Below are 18,955 nucleotides of genomic sequence, written 5' to 3' on the forward strand. Positions count from 1 at the left end.
TTCATTTTTGTTATTTTTTAAAACACTTCTTTTGTTTATTTTGGAGTCAAATATGATTGCTGATCTTTTTTTTTAATGTGAAAAAGAAAAGTAAAATTGGAAGTAGTGGACAAAGATATAATGTAAATTTTATTTATTTAAGACTTTTCGTCTTCACTGTCAGTATGAATGCTTTCCTCTGATGAGTAACCAGTTGTAAATAATAAATTCTTAGGTTGTTTCTTTCTATGTTCCTTAACTTCTTTCTCAATTTCTTTTTTCTTTTCCTGGGCAATTTTTTCAGTCAGCAATATTCTTTTTCTCTTACTTTGAGGCTCAGAAGAAACAGAGTTCTCCTGAATAGCTGGATTATCTTCAATTTTATTTTCATAGTCAAATTCATCTTCTGGAAAGGAGCATGTATGATTAACCTAAAACTATATTACTGAAAATTTGAGCAAGTACCAAAAGCAAACAGTTAATTCTTAATTTATTAGTTATTCTATCATGGAAGACAAAGTATACTAAGAATATGGCTGAAGGTGTTGATAGTAATCTTTCATTTTTTACTGTGAAACGTCTAGATAACATGAGAAAGTATATAAGGTTAAGTAGTTGTTGAGTACATATTATATAGCATGCCATTAACAAATCAGAATCATAAATTGTAAACTTACCTGGTGTAATAATTTCAAAATTGTAAGCATGGTCTTTAAGTACCACAAATACAATTGGAAATTCAATTATGCACTTTCCTGATAAATTCTCACACAAGGATTCTGATTGATCAAGTTCAAAAAACTTTCTATGTGAACCCTTTACTTTCTCAGCTGAAATAGTATAAATTTTATTAAATTGTACTTACTTGCACAAGTACAATTTGAATTTATATATTTACCCTTCAATAAAACCTTTACACCACTTAGTCCAGCAGACCTATAAAATCCCAATGATTTAGAGCCTTCGAAAGGTAACGCATTAGGGTTCAAATATTTATCCAACAAATCGGATATTTTTTTATTTTCTGCACACTTCTCATCTATGAACTTAAGGGGGTTCCCGTCTGTACTTGGAAATATCCATTCAACTCTCCAATAAATTATATTTTTCTTAAAATCTAATTTAGTTGTATTTACTGCATTTTTTGTAAAGTTTCTTGCCAAATACTGTAAAACTGTGCCTCTTTTTCTGGCTGCTAATTTTAGTTTATAAAGATGCTAAAAACATTAAATTATTAAATATTAACAAGTTAAATTTCACTACAAATTTTAAAACATATATACAAAAAGTAATTACTATTGGTAAGTCTTTATCAATCCTAGTGAACTTCTTCTTTTCATCCTTTTTTACAGAATAAACAAATCGAGCACATTCCTCTAACAATCTGTAGTCACTCAACAAATCAGTGTTTGTGAAGTCTTTAACTCTAACAAATTTAGTCCGATCCCTAATACCATTGCATTCAAGTTCAGCTTTGTGTATTCTTACACAGTCCAAGCAACAGGTTTTCACTTCACATCTTGGACATGTATATTTAGCTTTATTTGCTCCACATACTTCACAGTTACCTAACCTATAAGCAAAATTAGTTAACTTGCATGAAATCATATATGTAGATTTATAAGTTTCATTACAAACATCTTTAATATTATGAACATACCTATCATCAATTGTAGACTCATTTTCTATATCACTGTCCGATGATGAAGAAACTATTCCAAATCCCATGTTTTTTTTTGCAAAGCTACAGAGTTTAAACTTTAATGTTTCGTCTTCGAACAGTTCGAAGTTCGAACACACAACACAGATTAAGTACTTATATAATGTAAGCATTCTAAATCAAGTCCACAGGTGAAACCAACATTCATCACAGTACATAGAGCAAACGAGAGAGACTTAAATTCAGAAGAGAAAGATTCAGCTTTGATAATCAGGGGACAAACAGTAATGCCAACTTGAGGATTTTCCACCAAAATTTAGGGAGAAACAAGACGTTTGAGGTTTTTCAGGTGGTACTTTATTCAAGAAATTCACAAAAACGCAGAAAATGTCTGCCAAGAAAAGTTAAGAATTACTGAATTTGAAGAAAGAAAAGTTAGAAGTAAAAAAATAAGAATAATTTCATCTCATTGTTATTATCATTCATATTATTCGGTCATTGATTAAGATATATACGTATCGTATATTTATAATACGTAAAATGTATTCACATAATTACAACAGCTCTTTTTACTACTTCATCGTATTTTTTTTTTTTTTTTTATAGAACGGGGCAAACGGGCAGGAGGCTCACCTGATGTTAAGTAATACCGCCGCCCATGGACACTCAATGCCAGAGGGCTCGCGAGTGCGTTGCCGGCCTTTTAAGAATTGGTACGCTCTTTTATATTTCTAATTTATATTTGAAATTACCTCTCAAACTGAGTGTACAATAAAAACTTTAGGGGTTTTTGACATTTTGTAGGAGTTTTCATCACTGGAGTCAATTTAAGGGAAATATTCAGAGGTGCTACTTAAAATGAAATTCAGAATAAAAAATTCCTTTCCCTTCATCTAACCTGTTTACTTTCAACAATGGACCCACATAAATATAAACTTAGCCGCTTTTATCTTACGTAGTGATATACAAAATTAGATAATATGAATTATATGGAAATATCTTTTCTTATACTCCTTTGTTATCTATCTCTATAAGAATTGATCTTTTATTTTATAGATTATTTTCCATTCCTTAATTCCGTTCCATCCGGTTATTATAATTGTAATGGGCCACATTGCAAAAACCATGTCAGCAACTCTCGGATCATAAATCTTTAAAAATAAATACTAACAGTTACAAAAAACAACCAAAGAATACAAAATAGTCAAGAACTAAGGAAAACCTTATTAATAAGTTGAAAATTCACTTAAATCTTATTTGGAACATTTATCTTTCGAATAATAATTTATGTGTTGCATAGCTATTTGGTACTTTATCCATACATTGTGAAACAGGCCCTAACTATTGTAAAAAATACGATATGTCATAATATATGATCAAATATTCTTGTATTAAACTTAAGTAACTACCACCCATTATTTTATTTATATCGATTAAAACTATACGAGACGAAACTAGCAAAGATGAAAACTGGTGTCGGGTGATAATATGAAAATATTGTTTTATCTCCTCATTTTGTTGACGTAAGAAGTTAAAGCTCTGTTAAGTTAAACCTGACACCTTCAGGAGTCATTTGAGAGCGGAATTCGCTGAGAGAATTCGTAAAGTGAGTTACAGAATCGACAGGCTGTTGTTTTTTATTACATCATACAGCGATGTCTACTTTTCGTATTTCACATGTATTATTATCTACTTTTTCATAATATAATTTGAACATTAATTAAGTGGTAACCCAGGTCATAGAGATTAGAGATTATTATTCATCATTTATCTGTATTCGGTGATTACGAAAAATATCTGAAAAGTAAACAATGTTTCGGCGATATAAAGGAATTGTATTAATTATTAAAAATTGATAATGGGCACTGAAATGCAAGGGGACGACTGGGATTATCCTTGCTCAGATGACGAGATATTGTCTAGCGGCATAGTGATTGGGAAAAGTTGGATGCCAGATCCCACTGAGCTAGAAGAACTATACAAATCAATTGAAATGAACGAAACAATCAGCCTGGAATGGAGATGTCCAGGCCGACGTGCCCTATCTCCAGTTCCAGTGAGTAATGAAAATCAGCCAAAAACTATGGAAGTCTCCCCAGTGAGAGAAGAGAAGTCAGATTTTGATTTTATGGATGAAATGGGTTCTCTACATTTACGTGTTCGCCGTGAAGGAGAAGATACTTTGCGGGGTTCAGCAAAGAAAAAAACAACTTCGTTTAATGGCATTCTGTCTAATATGATTAGACACAAGAGAATTGAACAGTTGGAAAAACAAGCTAATACACCGACAAGTTCTTCTAATTAAAATTAATTAAGTGGTAATATAAGTTTTATAGTTAAAGGCTCACTGTGTTATAAATAAATATACAGAATATAGGATATTTTTTGTGTAATTAATCTTCAGTCTCTTGTATTTGTCCTTATTTAACTACATTAGGTGTGTTGATCTTTGTAACAGCATTTGTTCATTTTCCTCTAATATTCGCCGACATAAATCCATATTGTCTATAATGTGCTGTAGCTTCCAGTGTTTTCTTAACAATGCATGTTCCAAATTAAACTTGCCCTGTCTAATACATTGAACCCCCGTACAGTAGGCTGATGATTTCAGTTGTACTCCCACATCATGTATTATAGTCCATAAATACTTTTCATACTCATTAACTGATTGTATTTCTAAAACAAAAATTTCAAATAAATACATATATTTTAGTTATGTGACACAGGTAATCACTATATATACATTGGTCATATATATGTATATCATTTGAGTAAAATTAGTTATAAATAACTTGTTTAAACACAAACTATTGCCAGAGTGATTTATTAATCATAACTTGTGATCATTACCTAATGTAAAATCAGGCGGTGCAAAATGGACACATTTTAAGCCATATATAACTGGCAGCTTACTATTAACAGGACGAATTAATCCTTTTGCTGCTAAGTCATAAGTTGTCTGTGATTCCATATGTAACCCCGACAATCTGTAAGAAAAAGATTATTTTTAATTTAATAAGTGCATACACTTTGGAGAGTTTATTGCCAGTTCTTCTCTTCCGTTCTACGCCCTTGATCTAGGAACTAACAGTAAATGTAAAATTAGAATCATTTAATGAATATTTCTTTTTTTTGACGTTCATAAGTGTACATTATGTTACCTATATCAATAAATGATTTTTGTTTGTTTGTTTGACTTTTAATTCTATATTAATTATCATGAATGAAACCTAATAGTTTATTCATTAATAATAAAGCTAAGAAAAGCAATAGGAATTTTTGTTTCCTTACTGATACATTGTTTTCTGGTGGGCTGCCTGCATATGGGCAATAACTTTATCCATCTTTTCTCTTGTTACATTAGAATATGTTGTTCGCTCCATTGTTCTGCCATTCCAGAAGTAAGTATCTGTAGCTTTGCCAAGCTGGCCATGTATCTTATATGCTCTTGTTGGACGTCCAATATTTATATGATATGAAAGTTTTGTACCTTCATTTAATCCTAGAACTAAAATTGTGTCACTAAATATGAATATCTTAATACAGCTATAATCAACTTTGTACACATTATAATAACTTACAGAGAATACCACTGCTAAACAGACCCAAATGTGTGGCCCAGTTGCATCGAAAATCGTCATGTATATATCTCGGTCCACAAACTAGAGGGTCATCTGCATAGTTTGGTACTATTCTTACTTCCATGGATTTATTAGTTTCCCCCAAGATTTCAACACGCTGTTCCAGTGGTCGATCAGGAAGCTTATTTAGATCTGTAAAATGTTGTGTTATAGCAGCACCATGAAAACCTTTCAAACCTAACTGGTTATACAAAAACATAAGAAAATTGCTAATATTTCATTAGAAGTTCTACATGCACAAACTACAATAGTATTTTGTATTTACTGTAGATAGACATTAATCCCTTTATTGTTGAAAACTAAAAGAGTTTAATACTACTGTAAGAAAACTAAACTACTCATCTATCCATTTTCATCACAACACACATGAACACAATTGAACTTTAGTTAAAATAGTGCAATAAGCCAGATTAGAATTTATAATATAATTTACAATTAAATAAAGAAAGATTAATAATAAGGACACCAGACACTATTAAGTTAAACATATCATTGAATTCAAACATCAGTAGTTTAATCTAGATTTTTAGTAATAGTAATTAAATTGTATATAACTAAATTATGTTAAAAGAAAACCCTACCCATTATCCATTACATTAAAATATAGGGCATCCATAAAATCAAACAGATGGAATTAAGTTTAACAAACCACTTGTAGACCCATTTCAGATGGCTTATCGTTTTACTTGAAATTACTTTATATACTTTGTTTGAAGTATATATAGATTCGATAAACACTAACCTTTACATAAATTTGTTACAATAACGTGTTTAATTTGTCGCACAGGGACACAAGGCGGTTTGTAAACACAAATAATGCCATTTAAAGTTTTAAAAGCTGAAGCTGCATCGCTAATCTTAACCATTATTCTAGTTTAAATCTATAAATTATAAATAATAGTCACTTAAAAAAATAACTGAGTTTATATTATTTTAACTTGATAGTTGATTGTTAATGTCGAAATTTAAAAAAAAACTGTATACATATTACCCACAGATTTATCAGAATCTGATGTCAAAAAACAGTAAAAAAATTAGCGATTTTCATATGGCAACAAAAAAAATTGCATTTGTCGACTCAAATTTCGAGAAATTGTTTTTGGTTTGGCTTCAAATTTCCTTTAAAAAGTAGTGAAAACGTCGAAGCTCTTCGATCGCAAGGCAGAAATATTGTTTTCAATGTTTATCAAAGTATACTTGATGAACAAGGTGCAAAACATACACAATCATATCGGCAAAAATCTTGTGAACATGTAATAAAAATTGAAAATCAGTTCATAAAACAAAATTGATAAATTCAGATGCAGGAGAAAAGGTTTATCAAAAATACTGCGTCTTTCTCGTCTTCCTCTTCAGTATTTGGAACTAATTTCAAGTTCCAATAGTCTATAATTAATTAATAAACTCATAAACCGAGTAATTAGAGTTTTCATCTAAATTTTGAACCCCACGTTCGCCACTGTAATATTTTAAAAACTTATAATTTGATAATTTTTTATATTTTATATTATCATAAACAGAATAAGCACTGTAAAGAAAAAAAGTATTAAATTGTTTTACTCCAATTTCCCCAGTATTGCTAGCATTAATTTATTATTTCCCTTTTTGTCATCAGATCCTGATAGGCCTATAATCACTTTTCGGATGCTCCAAGGAAAATTAAAAACATTCTTCATTGTTACAAATGTTATTACTGTATTTAACATGGATGAATAATACAAATTATGTATGTCGTCAAAAATTAGGAAAGGAATTTTAAAAGCTCACAAGACGCTTATAACAAATCTTTATTTAATAAAACCTGTGGTATATATCAAATAAAATATAATATATCAGATTCTCGATATATTATTTATTTCATAGCTTTCTTATTAAAATATTAATTTGTCTTCTGAATTATTATTTTAAATCACAACTTTAAATAATAGCAACATTCCCTATTTAGGTTACAAGATTGTACCAATTGTCTTTGTATCTGGCTAAATAAAAAAAAAAATACACGATACGAGGTCTGTTGTCACTGTCATGACGAAGATAGAATTGACGTTAGCTTTCGCTAGTTTTCGGCGTCAAATAATGGCCGAACGTTAGGCTATGTCGTTGGCTAGAATAAATTTATTAAAAATTAGTTCTTATTTAGTAACGTTCTTCCTGACCAACGACAAATTGTTGCTTAGTGACTTTCGTAGTAGTTTTGTGATTATTGGTTTCTAATCTGGATAGTGAATGTTGACGATTTATGGACAGAACAGTTTGTGAATTCGTTTAATTAATTAAAATGTTTTTTGGTAAGTAAAATTGCTTAAAAACCTATGTTTGAACAATACTTATACATGTTATTGTTATTTTTTGGTGCTTGAAACAGATATAGAATTAATAATAAGTATTACCATCAACTTCATCAATTTACACCATCCTTGTCGAATTATTTTCATTTTAATATACTTAGATGTCAGTCAGGCATCCTGTGCTAATTTTTGAAACGAATTTTTAATAATCGTGTTGTTATTTATGTTTGTACCAAAAATGTATCAGAAATTATTTTCCATTTACTTAAAGGATTATATCAGTCTTTATTATTACAATTATACCAATACAGTAAATAAGTGGTTTAAAGTTTTACCACAAGAATATTTGAACTAACTAGTTAAATTTGAGTTTATACTTCATAAGGCAAATGTATGTTTCTGTATGTGTTAAGAAAAATATAGGTAAAAGACAAGGTTTTTCTAAGACTGTTAATGGTCAACTCTATCATATATTATATATTACTATTACGAACTAGATAATTATTAGTTTTTTGGACGCTTAGATTCGTACATACTCAGTATAATCAAATTCAAGGTATTGAATTGTAAACCCAACCCACATTTAAACAATTATATGAAAAGAAATAATATTTTAATGAAATTTTTTAGAATGTTTTGCCAGTACAATTACTTTTTATTGAGAGAAAAGCTTTTATATAAAATAAATGAGTCAGTTGTGATGTTAAAATAATGGATACAGATAGGATATAATAATTTATGCATAATATATTACAAAAAGTTCATACTGATTTTATGATGTGCTATCTAATTTTCTTTTTGAAAAGTTGGATAGCCAAAAAATTTCTGGGTATTGCAAAAACATCACGACTGTTATTATTTGTATAGAATTAATTTTAATGTTGAAGTAAGTTACTTTATTATGGTTTTCTTACTTATATATATATGTATATATACATATACATGATTTGTACTTGTTCAAATTATGTATAATAATAAATAAAAATTGTTTTCTAACAACTAATTGCTGTTGTATTGTCACTAATCTTAGTACACTATCATTTCAAATATAAGTACATATACAAATATTTGCATAAAAGAATATTCTTTTACTTATAATGAAGAATACTACGATGAACATATGATGTTCACTTAAAATATAGTAATTACCATAAGTATTATGCAATTATTTTTCATGGCTTAGTATTTATTGTTCATGTTTTCAGCTGTAAATTGGGCTTGAGGAAATTATTTTGATGAAATCTTATAAGTACATATATATTTACCAGCTGCCCCTGCGAACTTCATTTCTCCTTAATGCCTAGCTTTTAGTACACACCAACATGGAACATTTTGCTACGCTACCCTAGTATCATATCAAATAAACAATAGGGTTTAATTGTAAAGGATTGAAAATTCAGGGTTATATGTATTTACTAATGCTGTATCATATTTTTTTTTAATTTTAACTAAAATTAAAAAAAAATATAGGGGTGGATTACCCTTAACATTTAGGGGGATGAAAAATAGATGTTGTCCGATTCTCAGACCTACCCAATATGCACACAAAATTTCATGAGAATCGGAAAAAGCCGTTTCGGAGGAGTTTAACCACAAACACCGCGACACGAGAATTTTATATACTTATAAGATTTATCAGATATCTTATACGAAGTTTATAATAAAATATTTGCCTATATCTAAAGAGTTATATTAAACAATGATTATAGGTACTTACTAATAAAAAAATAGGTGTTTTTTTTTTCTGTAGACACAAGAAACAAAACTTACTAGTTTACTAGTATTTCGTAAGCTACGTTTGTTAGGTCAAACATATAAATTTGTTAGATGAATTGACATCGCAATACCTTTTAGTAACGGCTCCTATGTATTCAGAATGTACACAAGGTCAATGGTTGATTGGGGAATTAAAGGTCGACCATCAAGGGTGAGCCCTACGTTGACATAATGTTAATCGATTGCTTGACCATGTTCAACTGGTTTATTGTAGCTGTTGTAATGGCAGATGCTCTTTTGTGATAAAATTTTGTGTGAGGATACCTAGTGATCGATTTTTATCGAAGTAAAGTTTGAATTAAAATGTTATTAGTATTGTCTTTTATTATCATAACTATTACACATTTCAAGATTAGATTAGATAATTTAAACATAATTTTAAATTAAAAATTGTTTAAATAATTATAAGTTTAAATACATAAGTAACTTTAATCCGTAAAAAAGTGTTTTTCTCAAAATGTTATTGACGAATTAATTTATTAGTTGCCGAGAGAGACACTGTAAAAATAGATACGTATTAACTTTTTACGTATTTTAGTTCGTGTCTGGTATCTCTAACAAACAAGCAGGTGATGCGACATTTCATTGCGAAAAGTAGGCATTGCTGTGTTTTGGAATTTCTATATTATATGGTATATGTATTTGAAAAGAACTTATTTTACTACAACAAAATGTTTGTTCGTGCTGTTGCATTATTTTTTGTATATTCAAAATTCTTTAAATCTTCAAAGTTTTCGAAACTGACGTTCAAGGGAAACTTTTCATGATATAACTTCAATTATCGACTTAAAATGTCTTTATATTGTAATTTTTTTCATATAGAAAAGTTATTATTACATCAGTATTAATAGGTTTATGTTATCAGGTCGATTTGGTTTATTATAAATATTTTCTTTAATACATATTTCAGTTTTAGTTTAAATTACGTATTTAGTAGTTAGTATGACTGATTTTAGGTATAGCTGTATTACAATTATTCACGCAAGGCCTTTACGTCATCCTAAATTTACGCCACAATAATACGTACTACATCTCTTTATCAATTAACAAATTAAATAACATTTCTATTTCGTATGATACAAATTTACGTTGGTATTGCGTAAGTCTAGACTAAGATAAAAATTAATAAAAATTACATAAATCCTTGAAGCACATTGACAATGACAATTGTTGAATTCATAGTTAATAAGTTGTAATTGGTGAAAAATTCACATAATGGTAGCGTTAACGAACCTGACGTAAGCGGCGTGAATGCTTCGTTATCTCTTTGTTATACAAGGATGAGTTCATTTGACATAAAATGTGAATATTTCTTTGCCTGTTACATTTACAGGCAGCCTCAATATAGGGAAGTCCCGCTCAATATGGTAGTTTTTTATTACCATGCATTTGTTTTTCCTCTTCGTTTCTTTACATTATGTTAATTCGCTTAAAAATTGCCGTTTTCGTGTTAGAAATTTTGCATATAGACGAAGCTATAACTTTGAAAGTGTCACAACCTGAAGTTGAAACTTGACATAAATGTACATAACTGGTCAGGGTCGTGCAATCTTTTATCAGTTCATCCACTTCACTGTTGCATTGTTATCGACTGATAACCTCCAGTTGTGTGACAATAATACTTGTCTGGATATATATTTGAGAAATTCTGACTGCGTTAAGCGAAAAGTGAATTTCGCTTACGGTTCAATTTAAGGCACTTTTTGTAACATACACCATGTTTATAATGAGGGTTAACCATCTTGAAATCACGATTTATGTTACAGTCTTCATTACCTGTTGATACATTATCCTTTGGGTTTTACAATTGAGTTTATTAATTAAATTTGACTTCCTTTTTATGTAACGGTGGCAAACGGGGCCCCCACATTGCCAAAACGCTCCCAAATGCATTGCCGGCCTTTATATTTCTTTTTTGTCAAGTGTTCAACGTTTTACTTCTAGTGAAAGTTGTCACGTTTAATATCCTATCGTATGACATCATTGAGAGGTCTTGATTCTGCTACTTCTTTAGAGTTTGCGCATAATTAAAATGTCCTTGTTATTCTCTCATGGCTGATATTATTTCGACTCTCATTTGCCCTTTTTAATCAACGTGTCAATGTTGTAACAAAGTGTAATGAACCCAAACGTTTGTAAGTTATTTAGAGGTAGTTCATTGGCCATTGCTTTCTCGAAATTCTCTAACGCTGTTCTTAGCGAATTGTGCGAGGAACACAATAAGAAAACTTCCAATATTACGTAATTTAGACTGATTTCCTTGTACAGCTCTCAGTTGTAACCTGATCTAAATGTCTAAAGTATACTAATATACACAGATGTATATAGCGCAATCTTTCACGCTGAAACTTGCATATAGTGGACAAATAGGGAGTGTATCAATCGCCATGTTTATGTACTCTTGTGCAAATGTTACGCGCAAACATTAACGGTATTGTTCTAGCTTGTTGACAAGATGACGACTTTCAAAAACTATTAATGTTTGGGTTTCGCGGCTTTATGTTCTTATTGTTCATGTTTGCAATGTTTCAATTTTATCGATTGTTGGCACTTGGCATGGTTAGCTCAAGTTTCCTGTTCACACAATACTTGGATAATCTTGTTTGTTTAAACTTATCTTCGTATTTTTTATAATCATTCTGAACAAGGTTTGGTTATAAATTAATGCACATAACTGATAAGTGTGAATTCTAATAAATGCATATTGAAATACAGTGTAAACTCTATATCACGACATTGAAGGAAATGTGCATTTTATGGCATTATAGAGAGGTGTCGTTAAATGGAGAGAAGAAAACTCAGAATTAGAAAAAGAAAAAGTATATTTCAGACGTGTTCAAGTCAATTGACTTCGTCGCTTTAGAGAGTTTGTCGTTAAATCTGCTGATGTTATATGGAGTTTACACTAATTTCAATATTACAAATATAATAGTTCCGTAGTTCGGTGTGTGGATCACAAACAACTAGAACTAAAAAATACGCAAAATATTATCTTGGCGCGTTTATTAGTATACAATTATCATTGGTAAAAGCATATTCGTGCCATTTTTTATAGTCCTCAGTAATGGCAAGCAATTTGGTCGAAACTTGTCAAGTTCTTTGCAATATGATCGGATTTGGAGCGGATGAAATCGCTAATTATATAAAATAATTTGCGATTTCATCGAGCGTGACGATATAGGGGTCAAAAACTTAATACACTTGAGAGTCGTTTTAATTTAAAGTAGTTCGTGGTAGTTTTTTTACCATTAAGTACTCACAGCTCTGTGCAAGTTTAGGCGGATTAATTTTTAAAACAGTTTCAAACAAATAAAAAACAGTCAGTTATCATTTTATAGTGAAAAATGGTCTATGCATTCGTTCCGGTTCATCGTCTGTCCATACTACATACTCTAAAACCTTACGGCACCAGCAGCACTCGTCCGGTGAGACCCCGCGGACCCAGATTTAACATCACACCTGTTTTTATATTTTTATTACAATTATTATTATTATTATTACAGTGGAAAGTCACACTAAAATTGGTCTTATTATGAATAAATGTTATAGCTTTGTGATATTCTAACAGTGTTACGTTTGCATTCGTATAGCACTTCCAGTTTTTTTTATTGAATTAACAATACCTATGAAAACTTATTAAGGTTAACGCTGCCAATAATAGCGTAATTCGAAGAAGGGCGCGAATAAATACGTATTGTAAGAGTATTTGCGTATTAAATGAAAAAGTCCTTGGACTAAATTCTTTGAATCGATGAATGACATGTACTGGTTTCTTAAGGTGTATGAAGTTCTTTTCCTTAAGTTGTAAAAATCGAAATTTTATAATTCCTACTAATTATCCTTTGCACGAACTCGATGTTAAAACATTGCAATTATTTGAAATGTTTTCTCGTAAATAAGCGAACAGTTTCAACTGGGGTTTTTTTTATAGAACAGGGGGCACACGGGCAGGAGGGTCACCTGATGTAAAGTGATACCGCCGCTCATGGACACTCTCAATGCCAGAAGGCTCGCGAGTACGCTGCCGGCCTTTTAAGAATCGAATAAGTCGAATTGTTACGTAAATACTTCAGTGGGCAGCTGGTTCCACAAAGTGGAACAGTGGAAAGAGGAAAAGTGGACGTGTAGGCTTTAGATGATATAGCTATTTGTATTTCTGGAAGATTGTTGTGTAATAAATATAATTTTAAAAACTATGTGATTTAAAGCGATACCTTTAAACATTAACTGAACTAATAAACTAATTGTATGTATTTTTGGATACTGAAGATTGTATTCAGTCTTCTCAATTAACTTAGTTCACTATCGTATTGAATTTCCAAGAACGTCGAAGGTGATCGTATAGGAAGTCTCCTTGCATATGACCTTGCTCAGATGCAGGATGGTCAAAGTCACTGCCAGCGATACATTTTATGTTTTCCGAATGTAAAGTGATCCTTAAAACGAGGTTATACGTATCTAATACTCCTTGAAAACAAATTTGCCAAGCGAAACTACATTGATATCTTTTGCTTGATTTGACAAATTGATTTTATATGTCAGTGACAGATACAATGACACTTGTTATTATAAGAAGCATTACTTGATAGCTTAATTCTTTAAAAAATTGCCTTTTATTTGATACTCCATTTAAATTTCTATCATATCTTTCTTTCTAGATATTCCCTTTTCTTGGTAAAGGCCTCCTTCAAATCCCGACATTTCTGATTGCAGTGTGGCACGCTATGCCATGTACCTACCACCTGCTGTTTCCTTAATCCACCTTCTACAGTGTCTTCCTCTTTTGCGTTTATTGTACCTTGGGCACCAGTTTAATTCTTTCTTATTCCAGTTTTCTGCAAGCAATGAGCCACGCCCATTTCCACTTAATTTATTTTTATTGTGACATCTGCCACCTTAATTATTCTTCTTAATTATGTATTCTTGATATCTTAATGTTATTCAAATCGCATTTAATTAAACCCTCGTATTTGTTCACGCAAAGCCCTCATTTTGCGAATATTTTAAACTACTGAACAATGAACATAGAAACAACTTACTATAGAAAAATTTTCAAATGCAATTTCTATAATACATATATATGTATATATATAAACTTCGGTGCGGGCCTATAAACGGCCCAAATAAGACAAGTAATGGATAGCCCACAAATACGTCAAATAAGCCCATTACAGTAGATTTATAGGACATTGGATCAAGTGGTCGACCGATGTGAACCGCCACGGACCTGTTTTTATTGCCCAGGAGTGGAGGGCACGTGTCCTTGGTCCGAATGCGACTTGACACGCATTGCGAGGACATCGTCCCTCGCGTGTCTTTAAATAGAATTTCTACTCTATTCTGTTTTTTGTTAGATTGAATTTGTATACTGGAAATTACCTTTCCCTTATAGTGAGAGTTTTTTTATATTATCAAAGGTTTATTAATTCATATAACAATTGGTTAGTAGTATACATTCCTTAATATTGGTTTTAGTTAAGTTTGTATAAGTTTTAAACAAAATTTAAGTAAGATTTATTTTTTAATGGTCTAATTTTTGTATGACCGCTTTTAGGGTAAAAACCGTAATAGTGAGAGCTAACTGTTACCAATACCGTTTTAATATTTTGTTGTTTTATATATACATCGTGGTAATATTGTACAGCCTAAATTTAAGTAAAACCTCTACTTTTTAATACTTGACCAAGCAGCAATATTTCGAAAGTAGACACAGTACAAATGTCTGTGTCGAAAGTCGAAACCTAAGCCGTCGACCATGTGAATTGATCGTATGACCGTTATACAAGTGTTGTCGATGAAACTAGTTCGGATGCGGTTTGAACTGTGAGGCGCCGTGCATGACCTCGATATTAAGATGATATCGATTTCCAACATTCCTATAGCTGGGTCTTGTAACAAAGCACGATCAAAAACCATGATAGCTAAAATATGAACTATCCTAGCTAGCTTGTCCTGGATTGTCTTCTGTATTTAAATTACGCTACTGCTCAAACTGCCGGTGATGCATGATGCGGATAAAATACGTTTATTATGGAACATAAGATAGACAGGTATCACTTATCCGCGTCATTAAATTTGAACCTGTAGGCATCCCTACTCATCGTCAACTCGTCTCTGGACAACTAGATGTCAAACGAAAATTTAATATGTATCTACTGATGTATTTATTATTTTTATTCTTATTTAATGTGGTGATTATATTGGATCGTATATAGGTTTGTTTCAAGATCAAATTCAGCTATTATCAAGTTTTTTAATGATTATTTCGATTATAAACTATTTGTTTGGATTATTGAAGAATGCATGGAAATGGAAAGAAAATACTACTTATTTAATTTTAATGCCGCTTAGTAGGCATTTTATTGATGTCCCATTTTATCTACTGAATAATCAGAAAACTTTGAATGGTTTATAGCAATTAATTGTGAGGACTGGTCAGCAAGTTGTCGGTCGTCGACCCAACACGCGAATTAGCTGACGTCACTGTCGGCACTAGGAAGCGAACAATATTGATTGTTTTGGTCTATTTGAAATATATATATGTACGTATATATTATTTTATCTATATACTCGTAGCTTTACGACCGTCTTCGTCCGTGGCTAAATTATTATTATTAATTTTAGGAATGATTACTTACCTATGGTTCAGAATCGGCGGGGATTTCCGGTACTCTGTGCTCTTACGTCAAACAGATATTCTCGATGTGTGCATGCATTTATTTGCACCTTTTGTTTAAAATATTTGTTTTGTAATTAAAATCTTAAAGATACCATTTAAGTAATTTATCATTACGGTCGGTTAAGCTTATATGATAAATGGACTTTAGAAGCAAGATCTAGATTACGTATGTCCGGGTCAACGATTAGTTCATTCATTGTTTTTTGTACTCTTAAAAATACAAAATTGTTGAGACGTTTAGGTCTAAATATATAAAGTGGAGGTGAAATAAAACTGCTTTATTCTAACCATTTTATTACTAAAAAACTCGGTGAATGCTTTCCCATATAAATAAGTACTATAACAGTACTGATGTAGCTATTAAAAATAAGGGTTGGTGCTAGAAAGGTGATTGAGGGATTATTATGCGAAATTTAAAAGAATAGCAATTTGTTTTGGGTTAGAGAATTACTTGTAACTTACAAGTTATTCTCGGCCTAATGAATATACAAAAAATATTTACAATTATGAAACTGCATATCTTCCTCTATAGTCTATGAGCTGACGAAGTTGATGGTTTTAACTTTTAACTTTTCGCGTAAAGTTTGCATGTCATAGTATAGTGCAAGCCTAGATGAATAGTTAATAGAAACATAAATAATAAAACGTTAAAGATTTAACGTTTTTAAGACACTTTACTAAACATCACCACAATGTGAATACTGTCTATCGAAGTATTTCAGAATTAATTGGACGATCAATCAAGAACAGGGCGTAAAGATTCTTGAAAGGCTGGCAATGCACTTGCGAGTGGCGACCCTCCTGGGCGGTGGCCATGGGCGGTGGTGTTGTTTTATTTTTATAGATCAACAGGCAAAAGGACAGGACGACAATCTGATGTGAAGTGATACAGTCGCCCATGTGCACTCGATGGGTTCCCGAGTGTGTATCCGGCCTTTAAAAATTTACTTAACTTCCGGGTTCTATTTAAAAAAAAGATTTCAATTACACATTTCAATTAACATAATAGGGGCATATTAATTTTATTGCAATAGAAAGATAGCGGAAAAGCATTTTCCAGTATCTCCGCTGTTTGATTAAGATTGTCACTTATGCATATCACGAATGACGTCATAAAAGCCACTTATGATAGCGTCTAGTGTTTTATGGCACCGATAGACTGATAATGGACGGTTTATTATCACTCATTAAACACTTTATAATTGAATGTTTTGTCAAATTGATTGGGTCTAATTATCAATGCCTAGGTACTCGATAGAAATAAATTTGTTTTGTTTCGATACAAGAAAGACGGTTATTTCATAGTTTGTATAGGTTTGCCATTTTTATTTATCAAGCTTAAAAGTTAATCCAAATACCCGCTGCCTACAGCATACTATAACTATATGTATACTATTCTATACCAAATTACAAATAAAATAAACCTCTTATATGATAATTTGTCAATCTAATAGGCAAGTAGGTGATCAGCCTCTTGTTCTTGACACACGCTGTCGACTTTTTGGGTCTAAGGCAAGCCTATACACGATGTTTTCCTTCACCGTTCGAGCAAATGATAAATGCGCACATAGAAAGAAAGTCCATTGGTGCATAGCCGGGGATCGAACCTACGACCTCAGGTATGAGAGTCGCACGCTGGAGCCACTAGGCCAACACTGCTCAAGTTGAAAAACTAGGGAAAATATTAGATTTTTTTGTTGACACATGTTTCTTTCGTCCAAATGTTAATTCTCACTCTCTTAGTGTTCCAGAGAAACAATAATATGTCCTCGGAATTGATTAAATATTTATTGATGGTTTATATGATTTGGGTAGTGTTCCACAGTAACAGCAATATGCCCCTGAATAATTTATATATTTATATATAATAGTTGAAGCGTCAAATTAGTTATTTACTGTGTCCCGTATTTCAAGCCTAGTTTCATGGCTGAATTAGACCATTGCACTCAGTCGAGGCAACATGTGTTACAAACATCGGGCAGCTGGCCCCGATACACTCACGAATCTCGTGGGAAACTCGATTCTCATAGACGTTGGACAGATTGACCTGTCAAGATATTTTAATAAATAAAATGTATATTATATGTTAAGCCACCCCGGAGGTGTGAAGAAAGAATTGCTATTAGCAGTCAGACCACCATTTTACATTTCCGTCGAAACGACACGTAACAATAACGATTGGTATATTATTTTATCCCCATCGTGGCATAAATTCTAGCATATCACAAATAATTGAAATAGTAACATATACAAATATCAATTCGTGTATATTTATATATTAATTTATGTGGGACACTGTCTAACCGATACTGTTTAGTTAAAGGTTCCAGAATTTTCACATTATTACTTATTTTTTTCCACATAATTTTTATACCTTAACAGATAGGTACTACTAATGCGATAGAAACGTACCTACACCGATTATCCTACATAAAAACATTAAAATATTGATATACCTAATCTTATAACTAACTATGTAGTAAGCAACTCTTGTGAACTGAACCAGTGTACAAATAATTAGGTCTACCTCGATACATACATATAATGAATAAACACATATTTGTTATATTATACACATTTTGTTGAGTTCAGTGCAAAATAAAGTAATTCTAGCTTACAATCAACATAACAACTAACAGAGCTATAAAATTACAATAAAATAGTTAAGTAAAACGATATTTTAATACCTATTTTCCTTTGCACGTGTTTCTGAAATGTGATATTGTTGTAGACTATGCATATTGTTAATAAATTTTTTATTCAGTATTTCATACTATATTTAATATTAATAAAATAATCTTGACAAATGCCATCGCCTTGCGGATAATCAATATTTAATGTATGTAAATTAAAAGAAAATGGTTCTATCGTGACCTTGGGACGAATGCCTTGGCGAACCCCGAGGGCTCGTCTTAAGGGTGTGTGGGGGGGG

The 18,955-nt window shown here is 31.4% G+C and overlaps 3 protein-coding genes across 9 annotated transcripts in view; 1 reads left to right on the forward strand and 2 right to left on the reverse strand.

Annotated features, from left to right (window-relative positions):
• Positions 1–96: 96 nt before the first annotated feature.
• LOC110991818 (box C/D snoRNA protein 1) lies at positions 97–1,824 on the reverse strand. Its single transcript, XM_022257341.2, has 5 exons — positions 1,640–1,824; positions 1,276–1,552; positions 878–1,196; positions 657–809; positions 97–385 (listed from the first exon to the last, which is right to left on the reverse strand). The coding sequence occupies exons 1-5, from the start codon at positions 1,810–1,812 to the stop codon at positions 138–140; spliced, it is 1,170 nt and encodes a 389-aa protein (XP_022113033.2). The 5' UTR covers positions 1,813–1,824; the 3' UTR covers positions 97–137.
• A 2,187-nt stretch (positions 1,825–4,011) lies between these two features.
• On the reverse strand, positions 4,012–6,232 carry LOC110991842 (mitochondrial mRNA pseudouridine synthase Trub2). 2 transcript variants are annotated; one of them, XM_022257373.2, is made up of 5 exons: positions 6,023–6,232; positions 5,221–5,412; positions 4,931–5,147; positions 4,490–4,626; positions 4,012–4,315 (listed from the first exon to the last, which is right to left on the reverse strand). In XM_022257373.2, exons 1-5 carry the CDS (start codon positions 6,144–6,146, stop codon positions 4,068–4,070), a joined length of 918 nt encoding a protein of 305 aa, XP_022113065.2. In that variant the 5' UTR covers positions 6,147–6,232; the 3' UTR covers positions 4,012–4,067. The 2 variants fall into 2 exon arrangements, with proteins under 2 accessions (XP_022113065.2, XP_022113066.2); XM_022257374.2 differs by lacking the exon at positions 6,023–6,232 and adding an exon at positions 5,862–5,966.
• Positions 6,233–7,327: 1,095 nt separating this feature from the next.
• Positions 7,328–18,955, forward strand: part of LOC110991810 (protein FAM102A) — a 62,846-nt gene continuing 51,218 nt past the window's right edge. For 3 of the 6 annotated variants that reach the window (XM_022257329.2, XM_045631954.1, XM_022257328.2), the window contains exon 1: positions 7,329–7,568. The gene's annotated coding sequence lies outside the window, so the exon portion shown is untranslated. Of the gene's footprint in view, positions 7,569–18,955 lie in introns of all 6 variants that reach the window. The other 3 variants (XM_022257330.2, XM_022257331.2, XM_022257327.2) reach the window with 2 other exon arrangements.

Source organism: Pieris rapae, chromosome 2, assembly GCF_905147795.1.
Source record: "Pieris rapae chromosome 2, ilPieRapa1.1, whole genome shotgun sequence".
In the NCBI taxonomy this organism is placed as follows: domain Eukaryota; kingdom Metazoa; phylum Arthropoda; class Insecta; order Lepidoptera; family Pieridae; genus Pieris; species Pieris rapae.